General features: G+C 56.1%; 7 protein-coding genes across 7 annotated transcripts; 5 read left to right on the top strand and 2 right to left on the bottom strand.

Annotated features, from left to right (window-relative positions):
• Positions 1 to 1,100: 1,100 nt before the first annotated feature.
• Positions 1,101 to 2,060, bottom strand: ATEG_08312 (putative cyclin; the record flags this gene model as incomplete). The annotated part of the gene is made up of 2 exons (XM_001216933.1): positions 1,101 to 1,745; positions 1,806 to 2,060. The coding sequence occupies 2 exons, from the start codon at positions 2,058 to 2,060 to the stop codon at positions 1,101 to 1,103; spliced, it is 900 nt and encodes a 299-aa protein (XP_001216933.1).
• Positions 2,061 to 3,182: 1,122 nt separating this feature from the next.
• Positions 3,183 to 4,667, top strand: ATEG_08313 (uncharacterized protein; the record flags this gene model as incomplete). The annotated part of the gene is made up of 1 exon (XM_001216934.1): positions 3,183 to 4,667. The coding sequence occupies one exon, from the start codon at positions 3,183 to 3,185 to the stop codon at positions 4,665 to 4,667; it is 1,485 nt and encodes a 494-aa protein (XP_001216934.1).
• A 539-nt stretch (positions 4,668 to 5,206) lies between these two features.
• On the top strand, positions 5,207 to 6,913 carry ATEG_08314 (translocon subunit SEC61; the record flags this gene model as incomplete). The annotated part of the gene is made up of 5 exons (XM_001216935.1): positions 5,207 to 5,216; positions 5,308 to 5,408; positions 5,470 to 5,637; positions 5,704 to 6,779; positions 6,832 to 6,913. 5 exons carry the CDS (start codon positions 5,207 to 5,209, stop codon positions 6,911 to 6,913), a joined length of 1,437 nt encoding a protein of 478 aa, XP_001216935.1.
• Positions 6,914 to 7,460: 547 nt separating this feature from the next.
• Positions 7,461 to 8,889, bottom strand: ATEG_08315 (bifunctional ornithine acetyltransferase/N-acetylglutamate synthase; the record flags this gene model as incomplete). Its single annotated transcript, XM_001216936.1, has 2 exons — positions 7,461 to 8,382; positions 8,438 to 8,889. 2 exons carry the CDS (start codon positions 8,887 to 8,889, stop codon positions 7,461 to 7,463), a joined length of 1,374 nt encoding a protein of 457 aa, XP_001216936.1.
• A 542-nt stretch (positions 8,890 to 9,431) lies between these two features.
• Positions 9,432 to 11,144, top strand: ATEG_08316 (origin recognition complex subunit 2; the record flags this gene model as incomplete). Its single annotated transcript, XM_001216937.1, has 1 exon — positions 9,432 to 11,144. The coding sequence occupies one exon, from the start codon at positions 9,432 to 9,434 to the stop codon at positions 11,142 to 11,144; it is 1,713 nt and encodes a 570-aa protein (XP_001216937.1).
• A 1,397-nt stretch (positions 11,145 to 12,541) lies between these two features.
• Positions 12,542 to 13,560, top strand: ATEG_08317 (pyridoxal 5'-phosphate synthase subunit PdxS; the record flags this gene model as incomplete). The annotated part of the gene is made up of 3 exons (XM_001216938.1): positions 12,542 to 12,643; positions 12,696 to 12,878; positions 12,931 to 13,560. The coding sequence occupies 3 exons, from the start codon at positions 12,542 to 12,544 to the stop codon at positions 13,558 to 13,560; spliced, it is 915 nt and encodes a 304-aa protein (XP_001216938.1).
• Positions 13,561 to 13,865: 305 nt separating this feature from the next.
• On the top strand, positions 13,866 to 14,348 carry ATEG_08318 (uncharacterized protein; the record flags this gene model as incomplete). The annotated part of the gene is made up of 2 exons (XM_001216939.1): positions 13,866 to 14,219; positions 14,304 to 14,348. The coding sequence occupies 2 exons, from the start codon at positions 13,866 to 13,868 to the stop codon at positions 14,346 to 14,348; spliced, it is 399 nt and encodes a 132-aa protein (XP_001216939.1).
• Between the last annotated feature and the right edge of the window lie 53 nt (positions 14,349 to 14,401).

Genomic DNA, 14,401 nt, shown 5'->3' on the forward strand with positions numbered 1-14,401 from the left:
CCGTCATGGAGCAGCCCCAGAACATTGCACAACAGTACGTTTGACAACTTTGACAACTCGCACCAAGCAATTCTCCGAAATACCCTGGCGCCATGAGGTGGGGTCTATGTTTAGAGACGGTAGAGATCAGTTTGGAAGTCGCATGATCACCCACACAAGAGAAATGCACGAAACACGCAGTAGCTGGAACGTTGGTTTCCATAGAGGGACAACAACTTCTTATTCTTCGACACTGGCCGGTTCATCCACGTGGTAGAAAGGCTTTTCTTTTATGCAATCCCGTTATATATACTTGCTATCTTTCTGAGCATCTTCTGGACCTCGTGGGCTGCGGATGCGGAGTCCGAGGAGGAGTCTATCCAGCCTGATGTCACTATTAAACAGCCCCGTTGGAGCCTTGGAATGGCAATGGGACCAGTTTTCATTGGGTATGGATGCGATGGGTCTATAGACTTTGAGATGTTTGGGTTTAAGTTGGAGATTCCTTCTAATTTTTTGGATGAGCTACATCTGTTCATGTACTTCAGTCTGATATATATTCGGGTATACAATGCGGTCTTTGGCCCGACATATTACGTGTCATATGTCGTCTGTCTCTCCTTTCTTTGTGCGGTAATACAGGCGCTCTGGCATCTTGGTGGCTGGAATGGAGGACCGGTCGAAAGGATAATTCGTTGTCGAGGAGCGGATAGGAGGCAGAGCGTGCATACGGATACATACGTTGGGGACTGCACGCCGGTTGGGGAGAGAGCACCGGTTAAGAGCCAAAGTACGGTATTATGGCATTCATTTAGACGATCTATTAATACTATACATGTCATGAATCCATTTGTTCCTGCAACTTGTGCAAGACATCGACTTCAAAGGTAGCTCCAAGATCTTCCCCTGGAACAAGTATCAGCCGGAGCACACATGCCCAATGGGGCGACAAAGCTTTCCCGCAGCTGGAAGAAAACCAGCTCGGAGCTTTATATCTGCTAGCGTAGTGTCTGCAGTCGGCTGTGCTGCCTTCAGTCGAACTGGTAGCGTCCGACGAACCATCGATGACGGCCTAGTGCACCGCTCAAACAAGAGTCAATGTACCTGTCACTGCTCTTAGCTCACTCCCCCTCTTCCATCATTCTCCTCCGTTCAATCTCAGCATCAACGTCATCCACCACCATGGGAATCCGTCGTCCCTTCCACTTTTCCATCTCAGCTTTGGCAAATCCCTCCATGCTGCGAAGGCCCACGACCAAAAATCCCAACTCTTCCCGATCGACATCAAAGACTTCCCACCACTCGCCGTCGACCAGCTTGACGCCGACCTCCCGCGCAGCGAGGTAGATCGATGCCACCGCGAGGGCATTCGGCTGATGGGTGACGTACAGCAATTGCGGGGACATCAGCGCCGCGTTCAAATGCTCAAAGACCCTTCGCGATACTGCCGCAGAAGACACCCCCAGGGTTTGTAGATAGGTCAGGGCGATGGTGTGAGGCAGCGCGACATGGGTGTTGAAGCCCAGGGTCCGCAGGATGACCGACTCGATCCGCAGAAGCACCACCCGCTGGCTGTGGTAGCCTCCCTCGGTGAGGCAGTAGGCTTCCGGGGCTGGTCTCTCCGCTGGCGACCCTTGCGGGGTCACGAACCATAACGGCGAGGCGTCTTTTGAGAGTAAAAAAGTGTAGACGTTCAAGACGGATCGCGGGGAGGTGGGTTGAAAGGATAGCTTAGCGGTCATGTACAGCGCTGCGGCGGAGACATCCTGCGATTGGCTTGGTCAGCTGGATCGTTGTTGTGCATAGTGTCTGGTAGAGGACGGTACCTTGACGGAATAAATGCGCAGACTCCCTCCCTCGGAGCCGATCCAAAATCGCGTGAATGTGACAATTGCCTGTGCGATGATGTCCTGCGACAATCGGAGGAGGACGCCGGCGGCCTGGGTGAGCTGAGCGCCAGCAAAGCGGATGGAGGCTTCTAGGTCTGGAGAGACGCCATCGATGGCGGACGACGAACTGGAGAGCTGATCGGGCGTAGCGAGAGCGTTGGAGAGGTATTTCAGCCCGCTTGTCTGAGCCATGGTTGGTGATGTGGGGGGAAAAGCGAGAAAAGAGCAGAAGTCTGTTATTTCATTGAAAGACTAGGGTATAGTCCACCATTGGTATGAGTAGATGGCCGCTCGATAGCTACGTATCTTATCTCCGAGGAGTTGCGTAGTCGAAGCTCTTGCAACCAGATATCTCACCGCCAGGCAGTATATTATCTAATCGTCACCATTTCATGTCCAACACGTGACACGGGGTGACATGAGCTCCCGGCAGGTGATAGGCCGGAGCTATCAGGCGGTACCCATCGGATTGTTGACAGATTTCCCTGTCTGTACTTTGGAGGCAGTCAGTCATTCTCCAGCTGCAGATGACGTCGTCGGGTCAACGCATCGACACAACTTGGTCTGAGAGGAGGCAAAGACGTCTAAATATAAAAAGACTGGGGCTAGCGGGTTGGTAGAGGAAAGTGATGAGCGTCTTGCCTCCATGGGTGGAGCTATGAGGAAATACAGGCAAAGCTGGAGTTCAGCCACCGCATTTTCCACGACTTAAGAGCTGCTGCTTCGATCGGGTTAGTCTCGCGTCTGGATCGAGACTGGGCTCATCTCATCTTCACCACATATTCACTCTGCAGTGTCTTGTCCATCACAGAATTGATATTCTCCTTATATATAGTACTCCGATTGCAGTGCCTTCCATCACCTCGTGGTTGATAAGAGGGCACGTGCGGGTTGATCACCATCTCCTTGGCGTCTAGTCTAGTCTTCGACCGTTCTTTTGGACCTCCAGTTCTCTCTTCCTCTCACTACCCTCCTCCACCTCCTCAAGCAACTGAGCACGTCGACAAGTGTCTCGGTAGTCCAATTGACTCGATATCGTCCTTGTCGAGTCCGCGAACCATCCTCACTTCATCCCCGCATTCTTCCCCCCCTAAAACATCACAGGGAGAGACAGGAGAGACATCTCCTTTTCCTTCCGTGCTCCGTATTTACTTCCCCCGGGACTTTGACGTGGGTGGCCGGTGACCGTGCATTATTGGACTATTCGAGCCCCTCTCGACGTGGCATTCCAGCCCTGGTCCAAGTGGTGCGACTGGTCGCATCCCTCCCTCATTCTCGGCTCCATCCCTTTTTCTCTCACATCCAATCCCAACAATGCTTCCGGCCCCTTCGACCTCCGTCTCTCCCTCGGCCACTACAACCATCCCTCCACCGACAGAGCAGGAAGGAGATGTTCGAGCCTGTCATGACCTCAAACCCCTCCCCAACACCCCTGCGGCCGTGCTAGCTCATGGCTCCCATGGACCCTCGCCTCTCCTACAGGATAACGACCCAACTCGCCCCAACCAGACCACTTCTTACCACCGTCGAGCCAATACCGAAGTGATCATTCGCCGACAAGCTCCCCTACCCGCCCGACAGCTCTTTCCCGACCAGCCCAAAACCTACGAAGACCTGGACCGGCGCTCGCCTGGAACCGAAAACATCGCTCGCAGAACACTCGAGGAGGGAGCGAAACGCTTATCAGGCTGGTTTCAGGGAAAATCAGAGCCAGTCAATCTAGGGGTGGTATATCAACCATCGGAAACAGACGCCGCATCAACCCGTGGTGGTCTCGCCATGGACACCCTCGGCACACCAATGAGCCGAGCGCAGAAACGAATGACGGCCCCCTCGCCATTAAAGCAGGTCACCTCGTCCAGCCCCTTTTCGTTCTTTGGGTTAAAACGTTCGGACAACAAGATGGACCTCCCCGAGCCCGCCGAAGATGAGTTCCTCAACCTCGATATCAACGCGGCCCTCTTCCCGCCTGGAAGCAACGAGCTCAGCGGCCAGGCGGCCTTTGATGCTCTGCGCAATAACGCCGACAACATCCTCCGACAGCTGCAGGCAGCCTACAAACAGAGGACATTTGCCTTGCACGAAACCTTGGCCGACAAGAGCGAGAAACAAGAAGAGCTGGAGGAAACCCGCACTCGGGTGGGACACCTCAAGATTCAGCTGGATGGCATGGCGGAGAAAGTTCTCCAGCAGGAGAAAGCCATGAAAGCCATGGCGGAGGAGTTGGAACAGGAGCGACAGCTGCGTCGTCGAGAAGACGAAGCCCGCCGGCGTAGTGTGATGCTCGTCCGGTCCAGCGACGACGAGAGCATCTCCGATGCGGGCCCAGAGCTAAGGACTCCCAAACGGAGCTTGAAGCGAGCCAGCAACGCGACCTTCACCAGTGGCGACTCGGGCTTTGAGTCAGGGGATGAAAGCCTGGCCGAGAGTATCTTCTCACGTCGAGAAGGACTGGAATCGCCCGCGTCGACTGTGGCTCCGTCGCCTAACATTTCTCAAATCGCCCTGTCCACGCCTACATCTACCGCGCAGCCCTCGAGTCAGAAGGAGCTGAAACCCGCCGGGACGCCTACTCCCCGCCCATCTACCTACGATCGCGTCATCAAGGGTCTTGCATCGACTGGTATTGGCGGCTCGTGGGTGGGAAGCTCCGCCAGGTGTTCGATCTGTCATGGCGTGCCGAGCTCGGAAGCGTGGAGTGTCATGGGGATTTTGAAGGAAGAGAACAAAGGACTGAAGAGCCGGCTGGGGGAGCTTGAACTGGTCATTGATGACTGCCTGAGCATGGTGGGCCCTTAGACTTGTATATCTGATAGATCGGATGATTGTGCGACATGGGTGCTTCGGGGAATTTACGGGATATCTAGATGGTATCTATGCAGGATGCGCCAGATGGTGTCTGTATTTGGCTTCTGAGGGCCCTGGACGGTCCTTTTGCCTCTGGATAATAGACTATATTATATAGCATGCGACTATGTGTGGAATTAAATACATACCTGAATTGACTGTCATAGAAGACCCCTATAGTAGCAGTTGATATGGCTCTGGGGATGATGAGAGATGGATGATCGGGGGGAAGCGACCAAGTGGCCTCAAGGGGTTTAGCGTGGCTGGACGAAAGTGGCCAGCGAGGCGACTTCGATTATTGGGGAAACTCAACCTCATCGATTTCCCTCCTCCCCCCTTCACCCTCTCCATCCTTCTTCTTCTTCCTTTTCTTCTTTCACACTTCCTCTCCTTCTGCTGGTTCCCCTCCAGCTTCATTCTCTACCCTCTTTTCCCTTTCCTTATCCTTCCCTAGTCTTTAATCCCTCGGCGAGGGTGGTGGATCTGTCATCATGAGCGGACGTGAGTTCCCCGGCACGCGAACCCATCGTCATCGCAGCAATGCTCTCTCTATGGGCTCAATGGTTTCGCAAATACTAAATCTCTATCATAGTTCGCTTCCTCGATCTGATTAAGCCCTTTACGCCCCTCCTTCCGGAGGTGGCTGCGCCCGAGACCAAGGTGCCCTTCAACCAGAAGTTGATGTGGACTGGGGTATGTGTCGCCGAGGGATTGGTCGCGCAGGAGCTTGCGAAGCTAATCCATTCATCTCCAGTTGACCCTGATGATCTTCCTGGTCATGAGCCAGATGCCCTTGTACGGCATTGTCTCCTCCGACACCTCGGATCCCCTGTACTGGCTCCGTATGATGCTGGCCAGTAACCGGGGTACCCTGATGGAGTTGGGTATTACCCCTATCATCTCCTCCGGCATGGTGTTCCAGGTACGTGCCACATCCAGCGCATTGACGTGTCCGTTCTTGTCCGATCTAACAACCGCATCTGTCTAGCTCCTCGCTGGTACCCACCTCATCGATGTCAACCTCGACCTCAAGACCGACCGTGAGCTGTACCAGACCGCTCAGAAGCTCTTCGCCATTATTCTCTCCTTCGGTCAGGCCTGTGTCTACGTCCTGACTGGTCTCTATGGCCAGCCCAGCGACCTTGGTGCCGGTATCTGTGTTCTGCTGATTGTCCAGCTTGTGGTGGCCGGTCTGGTGGTCATCCTTCTGGATGAGCTCCTCCAGAAGGGATACGGTCTTGGAAGCGGTATCTCGCTCTTCATCGCGACCAACATTTGCGAGTCCATCGTCTGGAAGGCGTTCTCCCCCACTACCATCAACACTGGCCGTGGTCCCGAGTTCGAGGGTGCCATCATCGCGCTGTTCCACCTCCTCCTGACCTGGCCTGACAAGCAACGCGCTCTGCAGGAGGCCTTCTACCGCCAGAACCTCCCCAACATCATGAACCTCCTGGCCACTCTCCTCGTCTTCGCCGCCGTCATCTACCTCCAGGGCTTCCGTGTTGAGATCCCCGTCAAGTCCTCCCGCCAGCGTGGCATGCGCGGTTCCTACCCCGTCCGTCTCTTCTACACCTCCAACATGCCCATCATGCTCCAGTCTGCCCTCTGCTCCAACATCTTCCTGATCAGTCAGATGCTGTACTCTCGCTTCTCGGATAACATCCTCGTCAAGCTTCTCGGAGTCTGGGAGCCTCGCGAAGGCTCCGCTCAGCTCCACGCTGCTTCGGGTATCGCCTACTACATGTCCCCTCCCCTTAACTTCAAGGAGGCTCTTCTGGACCCCATCCACACGGCGGTCTATATCACCTTCATGCTCGTCGCCTGTGCCCTCTTCTCCAAGACCTGGATTGAGGTGTCCGGCTCCGCTCCCCGCGATGTTGCCAAGCAGCTCAAGGACCAGGGTCTCGTCATGGCCGGTCACCGTGAGCAGAGCATGTACAAGGAGCTCAAGCGTGTCATTCCCACTGCGGCTGCCTTCGGTGGTGCCTGCATCGGTGCCCTCTCCGTCGCCTCCGACCTCCTCGGTGCTCTTGGTAGCGGCACCGGTATTCTCCTTGCCGTGACGTAAGTTTCTCCCTCTCGATTGTGAAATACGACATGCGCTAACAGAACCCAGTATCATCTATGGCTACTTTGAAATTGCCGCCCGTGAGGGCGATATCGGATCGGGCCTCAAGGGGCTCGTTCCCGGTAACTAAAGTGGGGGTCCCTCTTCTTTGATGAGTGACATGAGAAGAAGGATGCGGTTTTGAATTGTTCTTGTTCCATTTTGTAATTTGCCCGTTTCTTCCCGGGTGGTGTGCTGTTGTGGCTGGGGTAGGGTTTTGCATGGACGGATAGGTGGTTTGCATTGGAGGGAGTCCTATGCTGCAACTGTACATAGCACCACCAGGTTGTAACCATATTGAACGATAAAAACCATTTATTACATCTAATTGATGCTTGTTCTGGTAGTCTACGGTTATACAAGTGTAGCATATCTGCGAGTTTGCCTGATGCCCAGGATATATATTTCTCTGCCTTGTCCATAGCGATACGTTTGAGGGAGAGTATGGATATAACGGACCGCGCACGAACAAATATATACTTCAAAAGAGTACCAACAGCTGACAATGTAGACTGTCTCTGTTGCAATAGCGTATTCAAACCTACGGCGCAAGTAGGGATCCAGAACTGTATTAGTCGTGGGGTATATAACAGTATATCAGCGCAGCAAGAGCTCAGCGCAAACTATCTACTCCTAACCTAGGTCCGGTAGTCACCGTTAATAGTGACATATTCATGACTAAAATCACAGAACCAGTACACAGCTTCCTCACCACCAAGACCCTGCTCGCCCTTCTCGCCACCACCGAGATCGACGACGATCTCCAGATCCTCCTCCTGGAGAATGACACTGGCACGCTCCTCATCAACCTGCTCAGGCTCACCGTTCACCAACAGCTTCAGGATAGGACTGCCGTCGACGGGCTTGAAGCTCACGCTCGTGCGCTCCGGCACCACGGTACCCGGCGCAACACCCTGGGTATAGCCGATGGCGCAGAGGATGCGGCCCCAGTTAGCGTCGCGGCCGTAGAGGGCAGTCTTGACGAGCGGCGAGCGGGCGATGGTCGAGGCGATGAGGCGCGCGGACTCGTAGTGCGGCGAGTTCTGCACGCGCACGGTGACGAACTTGGTCGCGCCTTCGCCGTCGCGCACGACCAGCTGCGAGAGCGACTGCGTGAACGATGTGAGGATGTCCTGCAGGGCGGTGTAGTCGGGGGAGGCGGCGCTCGACGTGACGGGGGCCCCGCCGGCGGCGCCGTTGGCGAGGATGGCGACCGTGTCGTTGGTGCTGGTGTCGCCGTCGATGGAGATGGAGTTGAAGGACCGCGCGACGGCGTATTTGAGGAGCGATTGCAGGGCGGACGGCTCGACGGGGGCGTCGGTGCAGAGAACGCCTAGGAGCGTGGCCATGTTCGGGTGGATCATGCCGGCGCCCTTGGTCATTCCGGCGAGGCGGTAGGTGCGCTCGGGCGACGAGGGGAGCGTGAACGTGCGAGACAGGAGCTTCGGGAAGGTGTCGGTCGTGCAGATGGCGCGGGCGGTGCTCAGCCAGGCGTCGTGGGTGGACGAGAGGTTCGTGTGGGCGGCGGGGATGTTGTTGAGGATCTTGGAGATGGGGAGACTGGGGTTGTTAGTGTCTTGCTATCGGACGTGTGTTCTTGCGGACGAGAGCATACCGCTGTCCAATGACACCAGTGCTCATGACGAGCGTGCTGGGCTCATTGAGCCCGTTGCACTCATCCACCTTCTTGCCCATCGCAACAGCATCCTCCAGACCACCCTTTCCAGTCACAGCATTGGCGCAGCCGGAGTTGATCACGACGGACCGGATGCCGTGTCCCTGGCGGGTCTTCAGAATATCACGGCTGACCTGGACAGGGGCGGCCTGGAACTTGTTGGTGGTGAAGACGGCCGCGGCGGAACAGGGCGTTTCAGAGGAGATCAGGGCCAAATCGGGGAACTTGGTGTTGGAGGCCTTGACACCCACGTGGGTACCCGAGACGAGGAAGCCCTTGGGATACGATCCAGACGAGGGGATGAACTTGCGCTTGGATGCCGGAATGGCCATGTCCACCGGGGCAGAGTAGTGGCGCACTTGACCCTTCACCATGCGCGCAAAGACAGCCATTGTGGCTGCCGGCTGAGCGGGAGAGGCCATGGAGCTATGAACGGAGGTATCAGCAGCTAGATCACACAAAAGACCGAAGGAATCTTCACCTACGGCCACAATTGATGTGCGGGGAGTTATGGAGATCAACGGTGACTCAGATAATGCTAATTGACTCAGCCGAAGCACTGCAGCTGCGTGGTTAACGACACACGACAGCCAGTCCACCACACAAGCCTGTCCGATCGAAGGATGGAAGACCAGTTCTCTGTCGGCGCAGCGGTGCGATCTGGAGAGGAAGAGGGACGAGGAGGAAAAAAGAAGTATACTGGAGCAACGGCGATTACTCCGATACCGCCGCCATCCCGGAGAAACTGTCGGCCCTCCTCACGCGCCGATAAAGAAAGGCGACGGCAGATCGATCAACATTCCAGCTCCCCCATCCCTTGCATTCCACCCTCAGCTCTTCTTCCCTTTCCAGAGCTTTCCTGCCACTGATCGCGTCTGCATGGTATTTTGCTCTAACCTGGTCGTCATCCCACGGACGGACCGCGCTGACTGAAATGAAACGCAAGCAACCAGACTCGGATGACGAGCGTCCCGTCTCGACGCCAAAGAGACAGCGGACCGCTACGATCCTCAATGGCTCTCCCAATGGTCACACCAATGGACACGTTACGGAGGACGCGCCTCCGTCCAAACGGGTCAAGTCCACACCCCAAAAACCGACCGCTGCAACCCCGGCTGCCCTGAAAGAGTCCGGACTCAAAACACCCACGCACAGATCAAAAGCCAAGGCTCTGTTCTCGACGCCTACGAAATCCGCAGCCACCGTTTCTACCCCGGCACGTGCACGGGCTGATCGATCGGCCAAGAAGAAGAGCGCTCGTCTTCTTCTCGAACAGGACGAGGATGATATCTGGGATGGGGCGGATCGTTTGGCGGAGGAGATTCTGGATGATGATGACGATAACGATTATACCCCCGACACACCTGCGAAGGGCAAGAAAGGCAAAGGCAAGGAAAATGTGGTTGAGAGCGTGGAAGCGGAGACAGGGGAAGCGGCCCCAGCTAAACCAGCGGCAACGCCGAAACGCCGTGCAGGAAGACCCAAGGGTGCAAAGAACAAACGGTCTCCCACGCCAGAAGGAGAACTTCCTGCGCATGAACGGTACTTTTTCCAGAACCGCGCTGGACCCCCGAAGACGTCGAACAACAACCTGAACAAGGTATCGCTGCTGACCCACGAGGAGTACTTTGCGAAATTGGACCAATACGTGGACCCCTACAAGAACGAAAAAGCCTTTCTCCTCGATCTACACCGTCGGTCATTTCCACAATGGGATTTCGAGTTCCACGAGGGATTCAACATTTGCTTGTATGGGTACGGCTCAAAGCGGAAGCTGCTGGAGAATTTTGCAGATTGGCACTACGCGAAGGACACAGAGAACCCGTCGCCGATTGTGGTCGTGAACGGACATACGCCGAACGTGTCCATCCGATCGATCTTTGCCACGATTGTGACCGCAGTGCTGGAGGAGCACATTCCATCCAAGATGGGCTCGCAGCCGATTGAGGTGTTGGAATTATTGCAGTCGGTGATCAAGTCACGGCCCGCGCAAAAGCCCATTACCGTGCTGATCAACTCGATTGATGCGCCCTCTCTTCGGCGAGCGGCGAATCAGGCACTCCTCGCCCGTCTGGCGGCCACACCCAAAATCCACCTGCTGGCCACGGCCGATACGCCGAACTTTTTGCTGATGTGGGATATTAGCCTGCGGGACCAGTTCAACTTTGTCTTCCACGACTGCACCACGTTCTCTCCGTTTGACACCGAGTTCGACGTCGTGGAAGAAGTGCACAGTCTCCTGGGTCGCAAGGGCCGCCGGGTTGGCGGCAAGGAGGGTGTCGAATTTGTGCTGAAGAGTCTCCCGGAGAATGCGCGCAATCTGTACCGGCTCCTTCTGACCGAGATCGTGTCACTGTTTGATGAAGGCCACCACTCGGACGACGATATGGATGGCGATGAGGGCCGGGGAGCTGGCCGAGAGGGAGACGGCAAAGAAGAACCGGGCATTGAATTCCGTCTGCTGTACCAGAAGGCGGCGGAGGAGTTCATAGCCTCGTCGGAGATGATGTTCCGCACGCTGCTGAAGGAATTCCACGACCATCAGATGATCACGTCTCGGATGGACACGAGCGGGATGGAGATCCTGGGGGTGCCGCTGTCTCGCGAAGAGATGGAGGGTGTGCTGGAAGATCTGATCCTGAGTTAAAAGAGTTGCATGATTATGATACCCCTTGTACAAGACCGCATTTAGTCGTGGGAAGAGACGTGTTTTGACTAGCTAGAGCTGGATAGTTGCCATCTCTCGTCATAGATAATATATACAATATTTCTCTTCAACACCCAAGCAATGAACGCGGCTGACTAGAACTGCGCAAAGGCGGCCAGTGCCATGGTGGCACCGAAGCTGATCTTGAAGGGCACGTTGCGCGAGACGGCCTTTTGGAGATCGACCCCTTTGACGTATTTCTGCATGCGGTGCAGTGGCAGGATATTATACCCCTTGGACGCGGCCCACTATGCATGAAGTCACTTGTATTAGCTCGTAGCTCGCGACACTCGACAGGATGACATACCTCGATAACGACGACCCCCATCCCAATCAACACTACCAACGCGCGCGAAAAGGCCCGCAATCCCACGCCGACGACCAGCCCCAGAACGCTGCCCATGCTCACCTGTCGCATGTTGGACGCGGTGAGAAGGCCGCTCCCTGTGGACTGGGGGCGGGTTGTGCCCTGCTTGCGCAGGAGGGGATCCTGGGAGTTCATGGCCCAGGGAGAGTCGGGTGAAGCCTGAGAGTCGGGCCGGTAGTAGGGGGCCGAGTATTGGCATTGCATAGGAGAGGCACGGAAGGGAGAGAGGGGGTGCAGGGAGAGGGAGAGGCCGAGACCGACGCCGAGGACGGCGGAGCGGGAGAGAAGAAAGGACATTGTGTGGGTTGAGTATGGGAAGGCAATTGAAGTTCAATTGGGGATTAGAGGAGTATCAGGGAGAGGAAGGAGTAAGAGTGACAGAGAGGAAGCTAGAAGTATGGAGATGACGGGGATGCGGGGGTGACGTCAGGATGGGGGATGCACGGTGCATAGTGTGTCAGCGGGAATGCTGAGTAATTATGCAGTGAGTTCCTTCCCGATGAGGAAGGTGAGATGCTTCCATCGGTCCCGACCACCACCTACTCCGATATACACTTATAGTCAGTGTACTAAATACGCATCAAGCTAAGTATACTATATACTATAAACTAATAATACTAGATACTCGACTGTCATATGATGAATCCCGCGGAAAAGCGACAGGCCGACGGGCGGCGAGTGGATTGGCCGATTGGCCAAAACTTTACTGAGCCTTTTGGGGGGACGCTCGCCTGCTGATTGGGCGAACCCGCCGCGGAAGACGAAAATTGGCGGCAAAAAATGTGGCATGGCGGGGAAGACACGCCGGTGTCCAGAAGGCGGAGGGACAGCAGTTGACTCACTCTTTTCTCTTCTCTTCCTCTTTTACTCTCTCTTTTTTTCTCTTCTTCTCCCGTACATATAGACTGTATTATTCTCCTTCTCCTTCCTTCTTTCTTTCTTCAACCACTCCTTTCTCTACTCCTCCACAATGGCTGCCCAGAACGGTTCCTCCACCGACTTCACCGTCAAGGCCGGTCTGGCCCAGATGCTCAAGGGCGGTGTTATCATGGACGTCGTCAATGCCGAACAGGTACTCGCAATCCCTCATTCCTCTTCTCTATAGTCCCCTGCTAACGGATTAGGCCCGCATTGCCGAAGAGGCCGGTGCCGCCGCTGTCATGGCTCTCGAGCGGGTCCCCGCCGATATCAGGGCCCAGGGTGGCGTCGCCCGCATGTCCGACCCCAGCATGATCAAGGAGATCATGAACGCCGTCACCATCCCCGTCATGGCCAAGGCGCGTATCGGTCACTTTGTCGAGTGCCAGGTACGTACCCTTTTCTATTACCAGTCCCAATGACCCCGGCTAACACCCCCAGATCCTCGAAGCCATTGGCATCGACTACATCGACGAGTCCGAAGTCCTCACCCCCGCCGATGACCTCTACCACGTCACCAAGCACAACTTCAAGGCCCCCTTCGTCTGCGGCTGCCGCAACCTGGGCGAGGCCCTGCGCCGCATCTCTGAGGGCGCTGCCATGATCCGCACCAAGGGTGAGGCCGGCACCGGCGACGTCGTCGAGGCCGTCAAGCACATGCGCACCGTCAACGCCGAGATTGCCCGTGCCCGCGCCATCCTGCAGTCCGCCGCCGACCCGGAGCCCGAGCTCCGCGCCTTCGCCCGCGAGCTCGGCTGCTCCTACGAGCTCCTTCGCGAGACCGCCGAGAAGGGCCGGCTCCCCGTCGTCAACTTCGCCGCCGGTGGTGTCGCCACCCCGGCCGACGCCGCCCTCATGATGCAGCTGGGCTGTGACGGCGTCTTCGTCGGCTCCGGCATCTTCAAGTCCGGCGACGCCAAGAAGCGCGCCAAGGCTATCGTCCAGGCCGTCACGCACTTCAAGGACCCCAAGGTCCTGGCCGAGGTCAGCGAGGGGCTCGGCGAGGCCATGGTCGGCATCAACGTCTCCCAAATGCACGAGACCGACAAGCTGGCCAAGCGGGGGTGGTAGAGCGTTGAATGTTTGTTGTATATGTCAGATCATCTTTCCTGGCGGGCGTTTTGTTTAAAAAACTTGGTCATGGGCATCAATCACTTGATTTGTATCTTTGTCTCAGCTTGAGCATTGGGAATAGACGTGATGAGCTACGAACGCACGCTCTGACGTAGTCGTCCGCAGTTGTTGGACAGCACAATGATCCGTGATGGCGAGAGTTTACCGTCATGGTGAGTGAGCCCCCGTCAACCTCGACACCAATAAATCATCCCCGCCACCACACAACCATCCCGAACACAACATCCCTCCAAGACCTAACAATGTCCTCCATCTTCAATTCCCCGCCTCCAAACCAGGCCCCAGGCCAGCCCTATGATCTCTCCCCGCTAGACCCCCTAAACAAGTGGCCCGCCGCCAACGTGGACGAGATCTTCCGCGAAGACGACGATGGCGCGCCGTACAGTCTAGACGACCAGATCGACTGGTCGGGCGTGGTCGCAAGCCTGGTCGGGCTCGTGGGGGGGTTCGTCGCCTTCCCGCCGGTGATGCTTCTCCTCGTGGGAACCATGCTCGCTGTCGCTTTTGTGGCGCCGTTCGTGGTGGTGTTCGGCATGGTGGCCTTGTTTGTGGTGGTCACGGGCGTGGTGTTTTTCCTCTCATTTGTGGGGAGTTGTGTGTGTGCCCCGGTGATCCTGGGGGGTTATGTGTTCGGGGTTCTTCCGGTGATGGCTTTAGAGTGGCTGTGTGAGAATCTATAGAACGGTGCCTGCTGCATCGGGATGGGAAGTTTGTGGATGGTCTGATGGATGTGGGAAAGAATTCGAATTGCGCTGCGCTTTTATGTTTGCTTGCAAGA

This window comes from Aspergillus terreus, genomic scaffold (genome assembly GCF_000149615.1).
Source record: "Aspergillus terreus NIH2624 scaffold_12 genomic scaffold, whole genome shotgun sequence".
NCBI classification, from domain to species: domain Eukaryota; kingdom Fungi; phylum Ascomycota; class Eurotiomycetes; order Eurotiales; family Aspergillaceae; genus Aspergillus; species Aspergillus terreus.